This window comes from Colobus angolensis, unplaced genomic scaffold, assembly GCF_000951035.1.
Source record: "Colobus angolensis palliatus isolate OR3802 unplaced genomic scaffold, Cang.pa_1.0 Scaffold86, whole genome shotgun sequence".
In the NCBI taxonomy this organism is placed as follows: domain Eukaryota; kingdom Metazoa; phylum Chordata; class Mammalia; order Primates; family Cercopithecidae; genus Colobus; species Colobus angolensis.
In genome coordinates, this window is record NW_012122487.1 from 10298118 (window position 1) to 10315289 (window position 17172).

At 34.3% G+C, this 17172-nt stretch overlaps 1 protein-coding gene across 2 annotated transcripts in view; it reads right to left on the reverse strand.

Annotated features, from left to right (window-relative positions):
- Positions 1-336: 336 nt before the first annotated feature.
- The window catches only part of TYRP1 (tyrosinase-related protein 1), a 49736-nt gene continuing 32900 nt past the window's right edge, over positions 337-17172 (reverse strand). For both annotated transcript variants that reach the window (XM_011930410.1, XM_011930409.1), the window contains exons 3-8: positions 15791-16113; positions 12976-13180; positions 8929-9096; positions 6760-6939; positions 2476-2622; positions 337-1633 (exon numbers count right to left, since the gene is read on the reverse strand). In XM_011930410.1, coding sequence (XP_011785800.1) covers positions 1428-1633; positions 2476-2622; positions 6760-6939; positions 8929-9096; positions 12976-13180; positions 15791-16113 — 1229 coding nt within the window. In that variant the 3' untranslated portion in view covers positions 337-1427. The remainder of the gene's footprint in view (positions 1634-2475; positions 2623-6759; positions 6940-8928; positions 9097-12975; positions 13181-15790; positions 16114-17172) is intronic.

Sequence of the window (17172 nt, forward strand, 5' to 3'; positions counted from 1 at the left end):
ATTAGTAAATCTACAAAAATATAAAGTGAGGTATTTAGTTTCATTGATGTTCTATATAAAAAGGCATCTTACATTATGCAATGATTTATTTGAAAAGCTGTTTGAGTAAACTGTATTTTAACAAATTGCAATGTATTCCAGGAGAATAAATTGAGTAATGCTAGTGTAAAACATCCCATTGTTATATGCATGCTCTTTGATATATTTTATTTGTTTATCTTGTGTATGTATAGCCTTAATATTGCTGAATATAGGAAAACCAACTAACCAATCAAGGATACATAACTTCAACTTGTTTCTGTTTGTAGAATTTAGAATCTCAGTTTAGTCATTTTCTATAGTGTATGATTACTATTGTTACTATTTACTTTTACCAATTTTAATTAAAATGTTCACTTATGACCACCTTATACATTTCTTTGGAACACTGTGTCATAGCACAAGATCAAAAAGATAAAATATATTTCATGTTAGAAGAGAAGGGAAAAATAGCATTCATATAGAACTAAATAAAAAAGAAGACCAGTGAAATAATACATTAATATTTTACTTGGAAAATACATAAAAGGCTGATAAATGGTAAGAAAATGCTATTTAAATAAAGCACAGGGATTGGAATACTATTTATAGAGCAGTATAAAACATGTTCTCCATATGCTTTCTTCGTGGACCTCTAAGATGTTAGGAGAGAAAGTAGTAGGTGAAATGTATGGATAGGTAGTTCCTTTTTCAGTGAATTGAGTGGCAGGAAAATACAGTGGCAAACAAAGGCAATATCCACTGTTGCTTAAGAAAGTGAAGATTTTCCCTCTCCAAAGCTTGACAAAGATGGTGATTTTGTTGTAGCCTTGAACCTGAGACTAAATAGTATATATTGACTAAATAATATATTTGATTGGTCTTCAAATTGGAACATTAATTTGAAAAGTTTTATCAAAAATTCATTTGTTTATAACTACATATAATTTGCTTCAATTAATAACTGTGGTTTCTTTAAATCTGTTGACAAATATCCATGAATGGAAATGTGTTTATGTTTTAACATTTTAGAAATGCCCATTCATGTATTTTAAGTGGACATTCACTATCAAACATTATTTTCCTTTACATGTAAACAAAGCATAGTAGCTTACTTATATCTTCACATACTCAACCTTTAAATCATGCCAAAGATCTTCACACTATCCTTAAGTATCATGGAGTTAGTGCCACTCACCATTTTAAATAGAACTGAAAATTAAAACCCATTGAAAAGATTCTGAAAGAGTCTTCCCAGCTTTGAAAATTATGCCTGGATCTTTAATTCTAACATATGCTTGTATTAGAAAGAAGGTAACAAAGTGAAAGAAAATACAGTTAATAACTCAATCTATTATATTCAACCAGGTAGTTTTGTGATACTAATTCATAAGAGAGTAGGGCACTTGTTAGACCACAGACTGATTAGGATTTCGGAGTTTTTCGTATTCTTCAGCATAGTGTTGATATTGATCAGTGAGGAGAGGTTGGTTAGCTTCATCCATATTGCGTCTGGCACGAATCAGACAAGAAGCAGTCCCAAAAATGAGCGCAACCAGTAACAAAGCGGCAACTACTGCTATGGCAATTATCTCAGGTACGCTAAACTCCCGACCTATTTGGAAAGGAAGATAAAAATAAAAAGATAAATACTACAATAGTTATCACCAAACGCTGGACACCCAAAATTTAGGTAGAAATGTCTATTTTAATAGAAATCCTCATATTTAATTTATAATGGTCACATGGCCTTGAAGCCGCTTCCTGATTTCTTTTAATGAGTGGACCCTATTGGGATAGTCATTGTTATTTCCATTTCATTTTGTGAAAGTGAGAGAATGATGACTCAAAGAGTTTGAGTCACTTGCCTATGTCACCTGGTTAGTAAGCAGTAAAGTTGGCTTTGGAGCCTGAGTATTTTAGAATATAAGTCTTGTACTTTTCCACTATGCCCTACTGCCTTTGTTGGGAAAAAGATTTAAACAAGAAATTTTGGTTTTCAAAATCTCAGAAAAACACTGAAGAGTATCCCACTCCCTTTTCCTTTAAGATAGATAAATGCAGGCAATATGGTATAGTAGAAAAATTGGGGCATATTCCATGGGCCTAAGCTCAAACTCATTCTCTTCCCTTATTAGAAATGTGAATCTGTAAATAGCTAACCTATTTAAGCCTCAGCTTCCTTATTTGTAAAATGAAGATTTTCATACTCACCCCAAAGCATTGTGAGGATTAAATGAGATAGGGTACTGTACAATAAGATCAATGTCAGCTTAGTGTGGATTCTCAACAAATATCAAATTCCCTCCCTTATCCTCAAATAAAAATACAAATGAAAGTTTCTTTTCTAAGTCCAAATGGAAAACATAGCTTCAGAATACCGTGATTACTCTACTTTAAAGACAACATATTTGCTTTTGGAAATTATCACGGTAAAAATACACTTTCAATACTCACTTGGCCATTGAACTTCATAAGTGTATCCCAGGTTGTCTGGAGCAGTAACAAACATTTCTGTGTTGGTGACTGGGGGCCAGAATGGCACCATGTTGTATTGTCTATTATGTCCAATAGGGGCATTTTCCAATGGAAATGTGGATATATCTAAATTATTCCAAAAACAACTTGTTAATAAACATAATAAAATTAATATTCATATCATTATTGAGTTCTAAAGGGATCCAATATTCAAGGAGAACGTGAAAAATTTTATTTTTATTTTATTTTATACTGAATAAAGATAAGAATTTTCACTACAGCAGGATGGGAAATTACATAAAACAGAAAATGCTTTGAATAGAGTACCAATATACCACTTAATAAAAAAAGAGAGTTTAAAAGCAGGGGAGTTTTAGTATTTCATCATCTATGATGATGTTGAATAGTTTTTAAAAATTACATAAAGCAATTTGAATAAGTCATTAAATGTGTTTTTCAAAGCCAAAGAAAACATAAACCTGTAACTACAGGTTTATGATGCTGTGGCATCAGCTGTAATTTAAAATTTAAAATTTGAGATATGGCATATCTATTAGAGGTTGTGCTTGTTTATGAATATTTCTGCTCAATATTTTTTATTTTGTCTGTTTACTTTTAGAGAAATCAATATTAGCTTTATTCCTAGGGCTTTACTCTGTTAGCAAAAAAATGCTTAAAATTTTGAATCAAGGTCCTGGAATCCTATTCACTTCCTGATACCTCATGGATATAAACTATGGCTATTTATATTATTAATGAGTTTCTATCATCAGGAATAAAAAGAATGAAAATTTTTGTGGCAAAAGATGTTTCTCTTTTTTTTGTTCTATATTTATGTTGGTACAATTAAACACCAAATAGAATGCCACACACACACACAAAAATAAAAGAGTTAGAAGTGGGATTGGGCAGACACCAATGGGAACATAAGTCAGTATTAAGAGGTACGGCCTTTAAGAGGTGATTGAATTATGAGAATTCAGCCCTAATGAATAGATTAATCCATTCATGGATTCATGAGTTAAGGGGTTATCATGGAAGAAGAACTGGTAACTTTATTAAGGGAGGGGGAGACACTTAAGCTAAGATACTCAGCCTCTGGACCATGTGACACCCTGTGCTGACTCAGGGACTCTGCAGAAAGTCCCCACCAGTAAGGCTTTCACAGATGTGGCCCCTCAACTTTGGATTTCTCAGGCTTCATAACTATAATAAATAAACTCAGTTTCTTAATTAATTACTTGGTTTCAGGTATTCTGTTATAAGCAACAGAAAACAAACTAAGACAGCTATCTAAGTATTAGATTTTCTCTTTGCTGTAGATATAATACCTTGGCAGGTACAGTGATTCCGTGAATCACAGAAGGGTGTTTCAGCATCTGGATTGAAGAAAAATTTCCCATAGAAATGCCAAGGAGTGTTGATATTTTTGTGACTTTAAATTTACTATGTATTAAAGCTAATTAAATATTTATCTGTTAAAATCCACTGAGTACCTACTAATGCCAGATGCTGGTCTAGGCACTTAGGCTGTGGCATTGAAAAAAAGAGACAATATTTCTACTTTCAAATAATTCACGTTCTAATGTATTATAAATTCATTGCTTATTAACATTAGGTATTAAGATAATTTAGAAAACTTTTTAATTCCCCATTTTAGTTTTCTGCTTAACCCTGATTTGACCAGCCTCAATCCAGTTCAGCTTCAGCTGTGTGGTAAAGTTTTGTCCATTAAAATGAGGGGAGAAATAATAGTAAAAATAACAATAGCAATTGGATTGTCATGTAATTTCCCTATGCAAGATCCTCCATGGCCCCCTCTCTTAGAGTTAGTCCCAGTATCCTTCAGGCTCTGCCTCCTGTGATCCCTTTGACCTTACTATCTCTCACCATTCTCTCCCCAGACCCCACTCTACTCCAGCCACAGTTGTCTCCCTGTTCCTTTGTCTTAGGACATTCTTCTTCCATACATCTACACAGTACTTCCTTTCCCATTTCCTGATTTTATTTGTCTATAGAGACTTCCACCATCTAATATGCTGTATTTACATATGGTTATTATCAATTTTATCAACAGGAAGAAAAGTTTCAGGAAGAAAATTTATTGGTGAATTTTTGTATACTATCATATTTCTGGTACCTTGAATACTGACCAGGAAATAGTAGATTTGAAAATAATATATATGAAAAGATTTAAGTGTATGTGTGATTACTTCATTTCTCTCGCAGCTCAAAAAGTAAAGTAGTGATTACTCTTGGAAATGTATAAACTGCTTCTTCTGAAAATACACTGAACTTCTGGGCTGCTATATTTAAAACTTACCTCATATCATTCTCAGTCGAAATAAAAGAGAAAGAATTGAATTGAATGTGTACATAGATCAGAAATATTAGTAAATAGAAATTAACATGGCAGTAACTAGAGTTTGGATGCTCTCAATTGTACTATTTCATGTCTAACGAGAGGAATCTGTAGTGGACATTACTACTTGAATGACTCTACTTTTCTTTATCTGTAAAGTGTAATTTTTTTTCCATTCCTAGCCTAATAATTCTGTTATTCTGCAATTTGTAAAGAGCTTTCTATATTTGTAAAAACCTTTCAATCATTTTGAAAAAGAATTCCATCCCTCCACTCCTAGACTTATTTTAAACAAGACTTCTGCTTTATAGAGAGTTTATAAAATTTTTTAATCTTTCTAATTTTTCTTTCTCTTCTTTACAGTTGTTTTATGACACTGCTTTCTAAAAGGTATTTGCAGGTATAAGGAATATTTAAGAAGGAGGCTAATTGTTTAAGCTTAGCTTTCATGCAATGCGGAGTGTTTACATTGACCTATCCTATAATTTTATGGCCACATTTTATCAGAAATGTGCTGCAGGATAGTTTCCTATTTTTTATTTATGGTACTTCTCTTCCCACTACAATTCAAGTTATTGAGAAACCTTATGCTATATATATTGCAAACAAAGAAAATGTCAGGAAAAAATGTTCAAAAGGTGTTTTTCTGGTTCATCAGTGACCTTTAGGTTAAAATCTGGAAAACCTTTAACAACTTGCTATGAATGTGAAATAATTATATTTTCAGCCAAGATACTTAAGGCGAAGGAATATCTTTCCTTTCTTTCACAGGTGAAAGAAAACCCCACTTAAGAGATTTGCCAGGTTACTGAATAGTCTCCGTTTCCTCTGAAAAGTTAACACCCAAGGCATTGTGAATAACTGAATAAATACAACTTGAACATTGCCATATGGTTCCCAGAAGTGCATGTTTAACAAAAGTTGGTTTTGTTAATTCCTATACCTATTAATTTGAGTTTACTCATTACTGTAATAAAAGGAATCAAGTTAAGCAAACATAAAGTGATCGTCATGACTATAAAACGAAGAGGAGGATATTGTTTTTGTAGTATGTAAAATGAACACTTTGGAAAGATTTGTTAAAGGTGTATGGCTAAAATATTTGCCCTCATATCATATTTCAAAAGTCACTCATTTATTGTTTCACTTTTTTAAAAAGTTGACAGTGTAAATTATAGATAATTAATTATGGTTGCCATTACATATATAAACACACATGAAAAATGGGATGAAACTCCAATGACTGAATTCATAACTGATTGAAAACTGAACTAATATTTATGTGTAGGTTGTTTCCCTCCCCCCCGCCCCACCTCCACTCTCCTCCCCTCTTCTTTTTTTTCTTTTCAGATGAAGTCTGTCTCTGTCAGCCAGGCTGGAGTGCAGTGGTGTGATCTTGGCTAACTGCAACCTCTACCTCCTGGGGTCAAGTGATTCTCCTGCCTCAGCCTCTCCAGTAGCTGGGATTACAGGTGCCCACCACCATGCCTGGCCAATTTTTGTGTTTTTAGTAGATACAGGGTTTCACTATGTTGACCAGCTGGTCTCAAACTCTTGGGCTCAAGTGATACCCCTGCCTCGGCCTCCCAAAGTGCTGGGATTACAGGCTTGAGCCACCGCGCCCGGCAGTAGCATTTTTTTCATAGCAAAAATGAAGAGAGATGATTTGGTTAGTCCTACCAAATGGTTAAAAATATCATCCTATAATAACTATTTAGAGAGACTTCTTGCCTGCATTTTCAAAGTAGAATTGAATGTCTGGAAGTGACTGGATATTACAGCTATGTTAACCTTATTTTGAATGTGTTTTTATGTGCTGAGTGCCCAGCTTAAACTGATAACTATGCCATCTAAACAGTCCGCTCGGCTGACCATGCAAAAGGCATATGAAAATGTCTTACCAGCATTGTATCTCCTCAGCCATTCATCAAAGACTGCATCCGTGAAAGTGTGCAGGAGGACAAAAATAGGATCATTCGGAGACAAATGGGTTTGTCCCCCTGTTCCATTCAGGAATAGATGAGCCAAATTGTGAAGGCTTCGAACAGCAGGGTCATATTTTCCTGTGGGATCACTGTAACCTAGACACAGGTTATATTTTTGCCTTAATATAATAGCACTGCTTCTCTGTACCTATGGTTGATGATATTTGTTTGCTATACCCAGAGCTAAGTTGGTTTTATGCTAGTGGCATGACATTCTAAATGTAGCCTCTAGGTTAAAAATAATGACCTGCAAAGGATTCCAGTCAAAATATATAGACGCTCTATTTGACAAGGCAGACATTGTTCTACATGGGAATAAAGATAGTGAAAAACCCTCCAGTTTCTACTAAAAACTGCTGACACAATTTGGAGAAGAATGCTCTGATTGTTTTGGAACTTAAGTTGCCAGATGTTACTTCAGCCTCCTACCTTACCTTTGAATGACTGTCAGCATGTCTATTTTTGGAAAACTACTTTATTTTTTTATGGGGAAGCTACCTCAGGGCTTTCTTACCATCTTTGTGCTAGTTTTAAACACTGAGAAAACCTACTGTCAAAACATTTGTACAGCTTTTGATAAATATCTCAATTCCACATATATATATACACACACACACATATATATACATATATACATATATATATTCCATATATAAGGGAGAAAACAAGGATAGGTATAGGACAGGTCTATATAAATGAAAATGGAGGGTCTATGATGTAGGATGTCTAATTGGCTTGAAGGATCAGAAGTTTGAGATCAGGGAATGGTTGCATATTATAAAATGAAATCAGACTTTAAAATACGTTAACCAGTTCTCTCTTCATCTAAGATGAATTGTATAGTTGTAGCCACTTATTTAGTCACCTATGCATTTTTTCAGGCATCCATTCCATTATTATTTGACTCAAAAACATTCAAAGATTGCCTGTGATATATATGGAACGTGGCTTGACACTAGTCTTTTTATATGTTTTGTCAGGAAATAAGTATAATTGTCTTCTATTTGGGCATTAAGAAGGCACAATCTGCACATTTTTAAAAAAAATCAGTGCTGATGGCCTTAGTTTACAGATTAGCCAAAATGTAGTGATTTTTTATTGAATCATATTCAAATCAATGCATTCAAGTAGTTATTAAAATAATCAAAGATAGGTTAAAATGGCATATAATTTTGAGACTAAAAGGTGAGAGAATTAAAAATAATTATTAGATTTATATACCAAGTATCTCTGATCATATGACAGAGAAATCTATTTGCATTTTTTGGGGAGATGGGATGCATTAGACATGGACAATGCTATATTGAAGGTAAAATTTAACAATAACAAGTTTATAATAAGATAAAAGTAATTATATTCTTTTGAAGACTTTATATATATATATCAAGCATCATTTGGTGGTATCAAAATTTATTATATAAAGATACTGGATTTTGAAAATTTGAATTTGAACCTATGCTCTGTTAGTAACTAGCTGAATATCTTGTGATAATAATTTTACCTCTTTATACCTCACTTTCCTCAACTTTAAAATACTTTGTGTGAAATAAGGAAAACCAAGTTAAGCATCAGTAGATGCTAATTCGAATTTGTATAGACTTTTGAAAAAAGTTACAGGTTAATACTGACCTGAATAACACATATGTGCAAGCAAGGCTTTACTCAGTGTCAACTGATTGTTTGGAATGATTTTATTATTTCTCTCATTTAAAAAAAAAAAAGTGAACTAATTTAATACACTGTCAACGTCTTGAATATTGTTTGCCAATGCTAGACCTTGATATAGTTACACATATTGGCCAACTAGCTACCAGAAATTTGAATTTAAATAGTTTTTGGGTGTTTAAGAAATTGGAGCATGATCTCCAAGGTCTTCTCCCTTGAAATGAAAAGAGTTTCATGATTGGACTCTTCTCTTTAAGAAAGTTCCTTTTTCGAGCAGGTGTATCACAATAGACAACCTCATTCACATAAACACACAGGATTAATATACTATTCAAAGCCTTCTCAAAGAAACTTGTTTTTGAATAATTCAGTTTACTCTGATAACTAGATCTTTTCAAAGTACTGATTTCATTTACGTGCCTTCCACTGTGTTTCTGAAACTGTTTGTAGAGTTGGAATAAAAAGGAGGTGTGTCAAATAAACCAACTTCCAAGCACTGAGCGACATCCTGTGGTTCAGGAAGACGTTGCACCATTGGTCTGGCCACATTTCCAGCTGGATTTCTCCTAAGTGGCCCGCTCTCAGTGCCTGCAGAAAAAAATGGGATGTGCAAACATTTACACAATGTTTGGATGTCTTACTGTTGCTCTTTAAAACTTTATACATAGCATGAATATGAAATATAGGTTTTCCTTGGTAGAAAACAAAATTTAAAAATGCATACTTGGTAGCATTAATGAGAAAATCTAAGTTATCATGTCCCATTTCTTTGAATCGAGTAGATATGTGATACATAAAAGTATCTGAAGGAAAAAAAACAATCACACTAACAGATACAGGTCTTGACATTTTCTAAACCAATATATGCTTCTTTCACAAGAATGTATTAAAATGAAAATTCCATGGAAAATGGAATTTTGCCAAAATAATCTCATAAACCTAAGTTCTACACTAAAATCTATATGTCACACATATGTGATATTTTGTATGCAAATGCTGCCTATTTAAACCTTCAGAGAAATAAGGAAAAAAAAAAACCCTTATATTTCTTTGGAAAGTGATACACATTTCAGCCAACACACATTTTTCAACTTTTTCAGCAATTAATGTGAGAAATAATGAAACTTTGTGAATGGCAGTAACAAACAGACAAAGAACTGTGATACTAGGGATAGATAATATGATAGGAGCCTTAAAAAAGAAAGATGGGGGGAGGGAGTGGGGAAAGAGAGAGAGAGAGATCCTGCCCATTCAGATCTCCAGAAAAGCTTTATAAAGAAAGATTTACAAAGAGCCCCATAGGATTAAGAAAAGTTTTCATAGGTGAAATAAAAGAAATGTTACGAGACAAGCATTTTAGGTAGAGGAAATGGCAAGAGATGATACACGTTCTTCTGTCTATAACAAAATTCCCTATCTATAACAAAAAACGTGTGTATCCCACAGACTTGGCACAGTACCTGGCATTTAATAGGTGCTGAAGAGTTGTTTGGTGCCTGTCATTATATGGAAAAGATCATGTTAGCTGTAAAAAAAAAAAAACAAAAAAAAACGGTGGGGGGCCTGTTTGGGAAATAGTTTGCCTGAAGTATGTGCCAGGAGAGTAGTGGACTGTAGGAAAGAAAAGAAGCTAGACCAGAGCTATATTGTGAGAAAAAAAATCAAGTATCAAGATAAGAAAGTTATGTGTAATTTATTAGGAAGTGGAGAGAAGTCAAAACCTTACATGGGTGGGAGGAGAGGTGATTGGTTAGGAGAACTTTGCATCATTCTGTCCCAGTGGTCTCCAGAAAGGAATTTATGTGCCATAGAGGGACAGCAAAATAATCCACTAATCTGGGGAGCGATAATATTACAATTTCAACTCCTATTCCTTTTCTTCCATTCAGAAAGCTTCCCATGTTCTATGCTTTATAATTAACATAATAATCAGAACCTGTTAAGTTAGCATAATGAAATTTATATAATATGTAACTAAAACATGTGCCTCAGTTGGGATTGGAAACTATTTATTGAGTGTACGTTATCACCAAAAACTTTCACCATCGCTAGCTAAACTATCAATTCAAGCTGATGTTTTGGGAATTGCTGCTCAGGAAGCTATCAATAAATCCCAAGAAACAAATATTAATTAAGTTTCAAAACATTACATTCTGATTTGCCCTCACAGAGTTCCATAGTAGAAAATGCTGATAGTAAGTTTAAATAAAAAATAAACCATGTTTTTATTCCAGTGATTCTTAAATTTGTTTGCATATGGACAACCTCTGCCATTGCACCTAACATCCTATGGACCAAAGTCCTGTGAAATTTCCACATAAAAATAAATGGAAAGTTGCATATGTCTGAAGAAGAAAATACATTTAAGAAGTATTGTGAATAAAGAAGAGTGTTTTTCTATGTTGATTCAAGGATGGTATTTTGGTGGCTGGAAGAATGTTAGCTGCAATAAAATAATTAACTATTTTCAATCCACCAAGTTTGGTTCATTAATTTTGAATATTGGAGAAATACTATGCAACAAGCTTGTGAAGACAGGGGTATGGAATACTTAAGGAAGGTTTTATCTAAAGTTGGAAGCCTGTGGGTCTCCAGTAAAAGATGATGAATGGAACTACAGAAATGGACAAGATCATTAAAGAAGAATGGTTACGGAAGAGAGAATTGTTATGAAGACTAAATAGGATATTATATCAATGCATTTCATATCACATCAGATACACAATATATGTTCAACACAATGATAATTTTTCCCTTTCCTTTGCCTTATAAATAAAATGTCTGCTGTTTATCTCTTGCAGTGAGACAAGGGATAAGCTTAAAAATTTTTTTAACCTAAAATAAATATTCTTCAATTTGTCATGAGACTGTGTGTCTTGAGTTAGGAGACTTGTTGTATTAACTGACAACACAAATTATGATGAAAAGAAAATCTTTCCTTCTTTCTTCCCCCTTCTGTGTATTTCCTCATTTAAACTGTGTTTTATTTTGGTATCCAGTCATCAGGGTGATTGGGAAATGTCTAGAAAACTCTCAGGCAGGCCGGGCGCGGTGGCTCACGCCTGTAATCCCAGCACTTTGGGAGGCCGAGGCGGGCGGATCACAAGGTCAGGAGATCGAGACCACGGTGAAAATCCGTCTTTACTAAAAATAAAAAAAATTAGCCGGGCAAGGTGGCGGGCGCCTGTAGTCCCAGGTACTAAGGAGGCTGAGGCAGGAGAATGGCGTGAACCCCGGAGGGGGAGCTTGCAGTGAGCCGAGATCGCGCCACTGCACTCCAGCCTGGGGGACAGAGCGAGACTCCGTCTCAGGCCAAAATACAATGGCCTGGTCAGAAAAAGAATAAATGCTTTGGTATCTGCAGACATCCTGATCTTCAATTTCATTTCTCTGCCACAAGGTGGGACCATGTATTCAGCATACCAAACAAATACAAATTTATTCTAAGTTTTAAACTTCTACAGAGGAAATGTTCATATATTATCACTTCTCTTATTCCTATACACTGCTAAATAAGCTAATGGTGAAATATATATCTAATTCTTCTTGATTTATTTAGAGTATTCCTTATTTAAGTTCATAAAATAATTTAATGTTTGATGAATACAATATGTAGAATAAATATGTTGTGACTATAATAATAAAACAACTTCACATAACTCTTATTTTTATATGGAACAACAATCAAGAGAGCCATACATGCCTGAAAACGAAAAATAAGATGAGGTAGGGGGTGTCTAATAATTAAACCTTGTGTTACTAGCACAGGCACAAATAATAATATGATCCAAGGAAGAGAACGGAAAGCTCAGGAAGAGATCTACATGGGGCAGAAATTTGACCTGTGACAGAGGTGGCATTCAGATCACTGGAGAAAGATGCTGGGACAATTGGTTAGGCATTCTCTTATTGTGTTCACTTTGGAAGAGCTGGAAAGAAGCTAGGGGGCAGGCATCAGTACCATATCCTCCTTTTCTAAAAACTATCTCCCACATCACCTTTTGTTTTCTAACTTTATAACTGCAAGCATGCATTTGGTTTGTTTATTTTCTTTTTTTTCTTCCCAGGGCATTTCCAACTGTTTGCCTATTTTTCACATTTTCTTAGGAAACATTTTCTGTGAAATTCCAACACAAGACACATGACTACTAAGTAGTGCTAAGAAAACTAAGAGGATTAGTGTATACAACTAGACATTTCCAAAATAAGAAAGTTAGAAAGACATTGACCAAATTACTCAAGAAAGGCAGTGCAAAAATGTGTAGGCACTTTCTGTTTCCCCTGCAGCAACTTATACGCTGCCTTAAACATTCTAGGGGCTTAATGAATGCCTGGTACATTGTTTGTCTATAATAAAAGTAGATTTTAGTCTGAATTCTCTAGTAGAATGAAGGGCCTTCCAGGCAACATTTTTAATCTCTTTATCTAAAAAGAAATTCTGACTCCAAGCTATCATTTGCAACTTACTGTTACAAAGTGTTCCCAGGGTATCATAATCTTCCAAGGAGTCACAGACCACTCGCCATTGAGAAAAGACAGAGTTTGGGCTTATTAGAGTGGAATCAAAGTTGCTTCTGGATCCCATCAAGTCATCCGTGCAGATATCACAGACATTTTTCCCCGTTGCAAAATTCCAGTAAGGAAGGGAGAAAGAAGGCTCTTGCAACATTTCCTAGATCACAGAAACCACATTAATATTCTCTGCTTCTGTTTACAATTCTTCCCTTCTGTTTGGTCTACTCTCTGACAGCCTATTTCTATTAGCTCTCTTCAGACAATAAGGTACTGGTTAGTATATCAGTGGTGTCTGAGGGGCCCAGAGGAGTTAAAACCTTATTTAACAAAGCTGGTAATTTATTACAAGGTGTCATTTAGGCATTAGAGGGAATGAAACTCAACTTATTATGCAGACATTTCTGAAAATGATTTAGAGGGATAAAGGATCTTCTTTTTCTTTTTTAGGCAGGTAATTACATTTATATTGGTTATATAAAAAATTATCAATAACAACATCCACTTATTGGCATTTCCACCTTCTTCCATTTTCCTATCTTTAATTCAAGCATCATTAACTGTTAGTCTGGAGCCAGATCCAGCCTTAAAATATGTTTTGTGGAGTGCTAATTTCTGTTTTGCTTCTGTTTTTAAATTTTATTTGAATGACTAGGCATTTAGATTCTGGTTTGGCCATGGACTCTTTCACACTGAGCATGGAAGGTGTTTTATTTAGGGAACGCTGCCTTAAAATCCAAACTTTTAAGACTCAGGCTTCTGCCTAAACCTTATACTGATAAAAACGCTAAACAGAAGCTGGAGTAAATCTTTCTGCCCATTGTTTTTTAGATCAGTGACCTAGTTTCCATTCAGAGCTGATCTCACATTTTAAAAAATGCTGGCCTCAAGATCACATGCTTATTTCATTCGTGCTTTAAACCATACATTTCCTTGTTATTTCTCATTTCTTTTGGGCCTTGAGTAGTTCTATTTATGGTATGGGATTTAAATGTAGGGATCGCAATTGTTTTATCTTATCTCTCAAGCACTCAGTATATTTCTCCTTTTTCACTTTAAATCTCTTCCTAGGAAGCATTTTCTTATCCTTGGGTGTTTTAGAGAGCCAGAAGCTTTCCAAGTTATCCCCAGTTATTGGTCTCCAGGGGTTGGTAGTCCTCCTTTAGAAGCCATGATTGTGGTTCACAAAAATTAGTGACAGCTTCCACGGGATCATTAAGAATTGGTTTGTGGTTCAGCAACTGACATTTGGGAGCCAGAGCATATTCATGTGGCATTTCAACCATGAATTACATTTAAATTGTAATTTGTTGGATCCCTTGTGCTGTTGGGTCTTTAAAATGTAAGTCATAGAGGTTGAAGTTTACACAGGCAAAAGTGAAGCTTTCAGATACTTTCCACTTGCCCTTTCATTTTGGTGTGCCCATGAGAAAATGACTTGAAGGCATGAAGATCTGTAGTCAATTACAAATGACAGATTTATCTACTCATAATCTACTAAATGTCTTACTTGCAATCAGAGCTATAAAATATGATGTTCAGAGTATCAGATGAATTCATTTAATCACTCTCAAACTGCAAATGGATAGTGCACTTTCAAACGAATATTTTATCCTGTATTTTAGCGTATTAATTCTCTCTCTTCTAACCATTTACTTTTTCTCAGAATAATGCTGGCACAGCATTCTGCAAATTAATAAATGAATCTAAATACCTTTCCTGTCTTCAGATAGTTTTAGCTTAATTTTTAGACTTTAACTTGAAAGGGGAGATTCGTTGCTGTTATTTCACATAGAAAACAGGTTTACTTTGTGGCTTTCTTAGTTGATATCTAACAACTTAAAATTTTATTTTAAAATTTCAATATTTTTCTCAAGAAACAGAGAAGTTGGTAAAAGAAATAAGAGTAAAGAATCTAGGTAACTAGATGCTTTAATATGTTTGAAGCTTGTCTGCTTAGAAAATAAGCATGAAATAACTGCTTGAGTTCAGGTTCACTTTGTGCCAAATAAAAAGCCAATGTCTTTTCACTAAAAATATTGCCTGACTGACAAAATTATTTTGGTATTTTTTAACTTTTTTTCAAATTTTATGTATTTTCGGTGTACAACATGGTGCTCTGATATAAATATACATAGTAAAGTGATTACTATAGTCAAGCAAATTAACATATCTGTCCTCTTACATAGTGATGTGATATTTTAATAGGTTTCTTCTGTAAGACTTAAAGAGTAGGGAACGTGGAAAAATATAGTTCAATGAAAATATGAGAGTCTAAATGGAAAGGAATTATTTTTTCATTATTTAAACCCTGTACCATATTGGAAGGAATCATCGCTGGAATGATGAGATATGCATTTGGGACTGGAAAGATTGAGAAGTCTCTAACTCACATTATTTGACCAGGAGGAGGAATCTGCTTATATTTATTAGAGAAGGAAGACACGCAAATGAGATTCTTCTGTTTCAAGTTTTATGAAAATCATGTTTTCAATTAAACTGCAAAGTATTTTTAAACTTTTAATTCATTCCTGCAAATGTCTCATTTTGCTTATTATTGATATTACTTTATTTTCACTTCACTAAGATAAAGATTAATTAATAAGTAACCAAAACAAGGAGAAAACGAAATGCCAAAGACAGGTTAGTAACATAAAATTGCTCTTTCATCAAAAGTTCTGATGCTTCTGAAAACTAGTGAATTAAAATGTTTTACAAACAAGGCAACTTGTCTGTAAAGAGTCTGAAAACTGAAATGCTTCTTACATACCTGCATGTCTTTCTCCAGACGCAGGAGGTGGTACCTGTGCCATGTGAGAAAAGCTGGTCCTTCATGAGAGAAATCCACTTCACCAAAGCTTTCCTGCCCTGCCCCAAGGAAAGTCTTCTTGACTGAGTAATAGTGTGTCCAAACAAAGTAGTTATAAATGGAAATGTTCTCAAATTGTGGTGTGTTGCCATCTGGCCCCAATATTTCTTCTGATCTCCTGGTGGCAATGACAAATAAAGGGTGAGTTGTGCGCTTTGCCATATCCAGGGCCCGGACAAAGTGGTTCTTTTCTTCTTTACTTAAGTCCAGAAGATTTCTCCTGACTTTAGGGATACAAAATTCAAGCATGAAAACATCTGCCTTGAGGGGATGGGTAGAGAAAGAGCATAATCATCTTGTAACACACCACGACCCATTTATCCATCTGTTCAAATGTGTTTTAAATTAGTTTATATTTTTTAAAATATCCTTAACTAAAACCCTTTCTTCAAACCTGCTTTCTCTCTCTTTCTTCCCTTTTCTCTCTCTCTCTTTTTCCTCTCTCCAATTTACTGCATGATTTCTATTGCCTTTCTTTAATCTTACCTATGGATTTTATGTTTCTGTGACCTTGTCATGTTGATTTCTGCCCACTATTGGCATTTTTGTTGGAATTTTTTATCTTTTTAACATCATAAATCTTCCAAAATTAGGTGGTATAACATAGTAGTTAACACCAGAAAATTATTCTATGACTTTGGGCACATTTTTCCAAGCCTCAGTTTTTTTTTTAAAATCATTCAAATGTGGATAAAAATAATGCCTACTTTATAGAATTGAAAGTTCAAAGAGCACACACATAAAAAGCAATTAGCCCAAGGCCTAACTCATAGTAAAGACTCAATACATGTTCTGTTAAACCTTTAGTCTCCTATCTCACACATAGAACAAATCAAATATTGTTAGCTGTTACTGTTTAATGCTTTGTTATTTAATAGTATTTAGTCTGCAGGCCAAACTCTTCATCTCAAATACCTGAATTTGATCATCATGGTGGGAAACTTCTTTAAGGGTCAGCAGGGGTAGCTGCAGAACTAAAATATAAGGGCTAGATAGATAGTTCTCAGCTAAGTTTCAAGTTTACTAAGTATCAGTTGTGTGGATTTGAACTTTCCGAACCTCATCTCTGACAATTAACATGTTTACCTGAAGGAGTTACTGAATTGACTAGTCATAATACCTAACACAGTTCCTAGGATATGGTGGTCGCTCAACAATGTTTCAGGAGACAATATTGGTCAGAAGTTCTGAGCTTCAACTCCAACCGTTTACATTAAAGGAGTTTCTTAACCCTTATAAGCCTCAGTTTCCTCAACTATGAAAAGAGAGGGTTGAGCTATATG